Source organism: Lissotriton vulgaris, chromosome 1_1 (assembly GCF_964263255.1).
Source record: "Lissotriton vulgaris chromosome 1_1, aLisVul1.2, whole genome shotgun sequence".
Lineage (NCBI taxonomy): Eukaryota > Metazoa > Chordata > Amphibia > Caudata > Salamandridae > Lissotriton > Lissotriton vulgaris.
Window position 1 is genome coordinate 706,546,879 of NC_141685.1, and position 6,441 is coordinate 706,553,319.

Consider the following 6,441-nt stretch of genomic DNA (forward strand, 5'->3'; position numbering starts at 1 on the left):
CCCCAACAGGCGCTCTTAATTCAGGCAAATCTAATTACATAAGTCCTGAAGATGATCCCCTTTATTAATTGAGCGAGGGATCGAAACGTCGACACCCATGAGTGGTCATACATGAAAATAATTTATATCTGTTGTTGTATGTACTACTCCAGGCGTTACTGTCAATATTCTTTACTTATAACAGTACCCTGCCTGCTCTTTTCTTTTGCCTGAAACACCCCTTTTACCCTTTCCTATCTTCTTTTTTCCTCCCGGTACAGCACAGGATTGTGTCTTGCTACTGTTGTAGAAATGTATTATAACTATTTACCTTCTAATTGTTGATAAATAAATTCCTTGCCCGGCTGGACAAGGAAGCTAAACATATAGTAGCCTATTGTGTTCTATATAGTATTTGTTCTATTTTTCAAAAAGCTAAGAACCTCTGTTCTAAAAAACTCAGGAGGAGGGGGAGGGGCAGAGGGGGATGGGCACAAGGGCCCCCAGCGTACTGTTGGGGAGCCCAGGCAGAGTCAGGCTTTGCTGGCGTCCCAGGCCGGGGGGTCAGGGAGCAAGGGCCAGTTGGTAGGGTACGACGAGAGCGGTGAGAGCAGTGGGGGGGAGGACCTGGGTGAGTGGGAGGTGGCGGCTGGAGAGGATTTTGCTCTCATGCTGATGGGGGGGAGTGTTGGGGGGGAAGGAGGTGTTCCCCATCCTTGAGGAGCCGGTCGAGTCAGGGGAGTCAGGACCATCTTCCATGTATGACAGGTGGGAGCACATGACCGAGGAGGAGAGGGCCCGCGACCAGTGTCGCGTCATTGCTGAATATGAGAGAGAGTGGCAGCGCTTATGCGAGGCCAGGGAGGTGAAGCCGGGTAGGGTGCCCAAGGGCGATGGGGTCCTGACACCTGCGCGTGGTCAGGGGTCAGCTGGGGGTTGAGGAAAGGGGGTCCCTGGGGCTCAGGGGCAGTGGGTCTGGGTGGAAGGTACAGGGACTGCCTTGGCGGATCAGAGACCTGTTGGCACCGGGGCCTCCCCAAGCGCATACCACTCGGGGGGTGGGAGCAAGCCAGCAGGGACAGCTGGCAGAGGCCGGGGTGGGCCGGCGGGGTGCAAAACGGCCACCAAACACCGGGACAAAGAAGCAGGGGGGTCTGCAGCGGCCTGCCTTTCAGCGAGGGAGCGGGCACCGGCGATGTTGGGGTGCGAATTTATGCCTGGAGTGAAAGGGAAGGGTGCTAAGAGAGTTGTGACGGAAGTGGTGCCACTGGATGTGCAGGATGAGTGGTTGGACTATGAGAATGAGGAGGATGATTTGGAAGAGGGTGAGTTGCGTGAACCTGGAAGTGTGAGCAAAGCTAGGATGGCAACGGCCAAGGTTGGTGTTTTCCAGGAGGCACGGGACGGCGCCAGTCGGGCCAGCAAAGGGAGCTTGAAGCCGGCGGACGCACTGCGGCAGGAGACGGACGCTCCTGCTACTTTGTCAGGAGAGGGCGCTTGGTGAGACGCCTGGACGCAGGGGGCAAAAGGGGGAAGGAAGAAGCCCTGCCTGTCGGTGGGGGTGGGGGATGGGTCTGTGCTGACGGGGACCCCAGGTGGGGTGGTGCCGGTGACGGCTGATGGGGGAAAGCAGGTCGCGACGGCCAGCGAGCAGACTGACAAGACGGAGGACATCGGGGGAAAGGATGAAGGGGTTGAGAAGCTTCGAAAGAAGTTGCCATACATGGGGCTGGCGATGCCTCTCAGATCACATTTGTTGGACAAGACGAGGGCAAAGATCTGGAGGCATGAATATGTTGATGTGTTTAAGCTCCTGCATAGGGAGATTCAGGCGAAAGAGGCGTCTAAAGAAGAGGAGTGGGAATTGATCGGGCTGCCGAGGGTGCCGGTAACGATGGAGAATTGGACGTCAGCCTTTTTGATTAATGCGAGTATCTACTGCGAGAAATACAAGGGTCGGGCTATTGCATTGTTCAAGTATATGGACGTGATCAGGAAGGCGCAGCTTCATTTCGGGGGTTTTGCCTGGTTGAGCTACGACGAGGAGTTCAGGGCCAGGGTCAGTGTTAATCCAGACAAGCCATGGGGGGACGAAGATCAGGAACTCTGGATTGAGTGGATGTCTTCGACGCAGGCGGCGGCGTCTACGCATACGGCCAGTGGTCTTCCGGTGACTTATTGGTCTTTTCAGTCACGCCCCGCCAAGTCTGGGGTGGGTAGTCAGGGAGCTGCAGGTGGGCAAGGAAACCAAGCCGTGTGGTCTGGGGCAGCGGGGCAACAGTACAAGTCAGTGTCTTCCGGGGCCTGTTGGGGGTTCAATAAGGGTTTCTGCAACCGTCCCTCTTGTAAGTTCAAACATGAGTGTTCAAAGTGCGGGGGGCGTCACGCAGTTACGCAGTGCCTCACCCTGGCTACGCCATCAGAGCAGTGGAAATTTGCCAAGGGTAGGGGGCAGCCTGGGCCGAAGGGCTCATACTCTGGTTAAGGTGGAGGCCATGGGTCCATGGCTCTCCCGGTACCCTGATAAGGAGGCCGATTGTACTGGGGGTTTATGGAAGGTTTTCGAATTGGATATCAGGGGCCGAGGGAGAGGCGTTGGGCTGAGAACTTGCGGTCCCCCAAGGAATTGCCGGAGGTTGTGGCGCGTAAACTGGAGAAGGAGGTTTCGGAGGGCAGGATTGCGGGACCATTTACTGATTGGCCGATGTCGGATCTCATTGTCTCACCTCTGGGGGTGGTGCCCAAGAAAGAGCCTGGGGAGTTCAGATTGATTCATCACTTGTCCTGGCCGGAAGGAGGGTCTGTGAATGATTTTATCGCGGAGGAGGACTCCAGAGTGCTGTATGCGTCAGTGGATGATGCCATTGGTTTGGTGAGGTCCTGTGGGAGGGGGGCAGAGTTGGCCAAGTGTGACATCAAGTCGGCCTTTTGCCTTCTCCCCATTCATCCGGCTGATTTCCCCTTGTTGGGGATGCAGTTTGACGGGGCCATCTACGTGGACATGGTGTTGCCGATGGGTTGTGCGATTTCCTGCATGCTCTTTGAGACTTTCAGCTCCTTTCTGCAGTGGGACTACGTGGACCGCAGTGGGCACCGGCTGGTGTCCCACTATTTGGATGACTTTCTGTTTGTGGGTGCGGGTCGCTCTGGTGAATGTGGAACTTCTCTGCATCAGTTTCAGTTGTTGGTGCAGGATTTTGGGGTGCCGTTGGCACCAGAGAAGACGGAGGGGCATTGTTGTTGCCTGACATTCCTTGGTATTGAGTTGGATTCGGTAACTTGGCAGGCACGCTTACCAGTACAGAAGGTGGCGGAGATGCAGGAAGCCTTGAGAGGCGCGCTCGAGGTCCCAAAGCTTGAGTTGAGGTCTGTGCAGCGTTTGTTGGGATTGTTGAACTTTGCTTGCAGAATGGTGAGGGCTGGGAGGACGTTTTGTAGGCGGATTGGCATGGCCATGTCGGGGGCGGCCCTCCCACACGATAGGATCAGAGTCACGCTGGGGGTCCGGTCGGACATGCGTGTGTGGCTGGTGTTCCTGGAAGACTTCAATGGTGTATCTTTGGATTTTGTGCAGGACAGGATGGTGTGGCAGGTTCAACTCTACTCGGACGCGGCGGGAGCGGCAGGTTTTCTGGATCTTGTGGGACGGTTGCTGGTGTGCAGAGCAGTGGCCAGCTCATTGGCTGCGCCAGGGCAGGAGCATTGCGTTTTTGGAGTTTTTCCCCTTGTTGGTTGCACTGCTGGTATGGGGCCCAGAATTCATGAACAGGTCGGTGCTGTTTCATGTGGACAATATGACGATGGTGGACTTGGTGAACAACCAAAAGGTGAGGGACCTGCGAGTGCTGCGCTTGCTGTGAAGTTTCATGCTGCTGTGTCTGCGTTTCAATGTGCTGTTTCGCGCGCAACATGTGCCTGGCGTGAGTAACGAAATTGCGGATGCGTTATCTCATTCGCAATGGCAGCGCTTCAGGAAGCTGGCGCCGGGAGCGGAAGCTTGCAAGACCAAGGTGCCAGAGGGTATCTGGGCATGGGGAGATTGAGAGTGGTTGGGTTGGTTGAGAGGTCGTTAGCGGAGTCCACTAGGCGGGCGTACAGGTTGGCGTGGGCTGAGTTTGGGGACTTTGTGGGTTGGAGGAAAGGTGAGTGGAGGTTGCCCAGAGATGTGTGTGAGCAAAGGGTGGTGCACTTTGTGTTGGACTGCATGGATAAGGGAGTGTCGCAGATGACGATTGCTGGCAAGTTGGCTGGAGTTTCTTTCTACAGCATGGTATATTTGGGTTTTGATCCGGCTAGATCAGATCTGCTGAGTCGAATGTTGAAGGGTTGGGGGCGGGTGCGGGGGGAAATGGGTGGGGGGGAGTTGCCCCGTGAGACGGTCACGTTTGACTTGTTGGAGAAGGTTTTGAAGAAGTTGCATTTCTGTTGTTACGACAGGGAGGAGGTGGCGTTGTTTCGCCTGTGCATGATCTGGATGTTTTTTGGTGCATTTCGGGTGTCAGAGTTGCTAGGGACCCAAGGGGCGCCGGGTCGGATGTTTACGGATGTGCGTGTGGATGGGGTTCAGTTGGGATATGGTTGGGGCATTCTAAGACGGACCAGGTGGGTCGGGGCAAATGGGTATGGCTGTCGGAGAGTGGGTGTGCAGGTGTGTGCCCGGTGCGAGAGTGGCTGGGGTTTTGTGGCTAAGTGCGGAGGACGGAAGGGGAGATTTTTGTGCACGTGGCGCGAAAGCGCTTGACGTCATTCCAGTTGCTGGCTGTTCTGAGGTTGGCTTTGAGGAGACTGGGCAGGGATCCGGCTCGGTTTGGCACACACTCGTTTCGGATTGGGGCAGCCACTGCGGCGGCAGGTTTGGGTTGGTCGTGGGAGGAGATCCGGAGGATTGGTCGATGGCGGTCGTGGTGCTGTAAGCGCTATGTGCGCAAGTGAGTGCGCGGGGCTTGCTGCTTGGCCGGCTGTGCTGATTGTCGTTTTCCTTGTTATGCTGGGGTACTAATCTCTTTCTCTTCATAGGTTGTGTTCGTGGACCGGGGGCCAAGACGGTCACTTGGGTCGTTGGGCATTCGTTTGTGCACTGGGCCTCGAAATACGCTGACAGGCAGCTGTACGGCAGTAGCCTGGGCCTGAGGAGCAGCCATCACGAAGTACAATGGTGGGGGAAGAGCGGAATGCGCTGGGGTGAACTGTTGCCATGGCTAACAAGGAAAGTGTCGCAGCTGGGCTGCCCGGACATGCTTATCATCCACTTGGGGGAAAATGACTTGGTGAAGCAATCGGGAGTGTCACTGTTGCATTTGATGCAGAGGAATCTGGAGGCGATGAATAGCAATCTGGCTGGCGCCTGTATTGTGTGGACTGAATTTATCCCACAAAGGATCTGGAGGGGTGCACTCAAGCCTGCGGCCGTTGAAAGGGCCCGCAGAAAATTGAACAGAGCAATGAGACTTTTCTGTGCGGATCAGGGTATCAAAGTGCTGGCTCATGTCGGGCTTCAGCTGGAACAGCTACTTCTTTTCAGGGATGACGGCATGCACCTTTCACACATGGGAAATGCATTTTACCTGATGGAGCTGCGGGATCTGATTAGTTTTTTGTGGAACGAATCGATATGGTGTAAGAGAGACTGAGTTCGAAAGGTGCACGCTTGGTGGGGCAGGTAACCGCCCTCCGGGGGTTCCCTGGGTGGCGGGAACTTGGAGGGGTGGGGAGTCCATGACGGGCAGAATCACCCTTCCAGGGAGGGGGTTAGAGGTGCAGGATGGGGGGTAGTGGTAGACAGAAGTGCGATGGATGGAGATGACGGAGGAGTTGGAAAGTGAAAAGAGGAAGTGAATGAGATGCAAAGAGGTCGTGGTGTGATTTGGGAGTGGCTGGTGGAGCACGTGAGTGGATGATGGGTGAAAGGCAGGATGTTGGGGGATTGTTTAAGTTAATGATGTTATGTTTATTTGTGAATGTCATGCCTGTCCTAATAAATGGCCATTTACGCTAACTGATGGGTGGAGTGGTTATTGCGCGATGCAGCCACCGGGGAGAGCAGGTCGGCAGACCAGTCTTTTCCCCGGGGTGTTCGCGCGAGGCTTAGGACAGGCAGGAAGTTAGGTAGGGGGTTAGGTCAGGGGTGGGAGGGGTTAGGTGGCTATTTAGGGGGACAGTAGGGGAAGGACTTCCTTTCCCTGTCCCCGGTGCCTCAGGGAGAAGTTAGTTTTGCCGCCCACCCACCCTACATAGCTGCAAGGGGGGACGCTGGGCGTTTTGTTGAAGGTGCCAAGTTGGGCAACATTCCAGTTTAGGACTGGATGGCACAATAAGGGGTGTTTAAAGGGAACTGGGAGGGGTGGGGAGTCCATGATGGGCAGAATCACCCTTCCAGGGAGGGGGTTACAGGTGCAGGATGGGGGGGAGTGGTAGACAGGAGTGCGATGGATGGAGATGACAGAGGAGTTGGAAAGTGAAAAG

General features: G+C 55.6%; 1 protein-coding gene across 1 annotated transcript; it reads left to right on the forward strand.

The window, feature by feature from the left end:
• Positions 1-1,174: 1,174 nt before the first annotated feature.
• Positions 1,175-5,609, forward strand: LOC147747687 (uncharacterized). The gene is made up of 2 exons (XM_086925948.1): positions 1,175-1,472; positions 4,996-5,609. The coding sequence occupies exons 1-2, from the start codon at positions 1,175-1,177 to the stop codon at positions 5,607-5,609; spliced, it is 912 nt and encodes a 303-aa protein (XP_086782074.1).
• Positions 5,610-6,441: the final 832 nt, after the last annotated feature.

Excerpts from the sequence above, each read along its gene's own strand:
- LOC147747687 (XM_086925948.1), top strand. The coding sequence starts at position 1,175 with ATGTTGGGGTGCGAATTTATGCCTGGAGTGAAAGGGAAGGGTGCTAAG. Across the intron at positions 1,473-4,995 it reads TGCTACTTTGTCAGGAGAGG|GTTGTGTTCGTGGACCGGGG; the intron begins GCGCTTGGTGAG and ends TTCTCTTCATAG.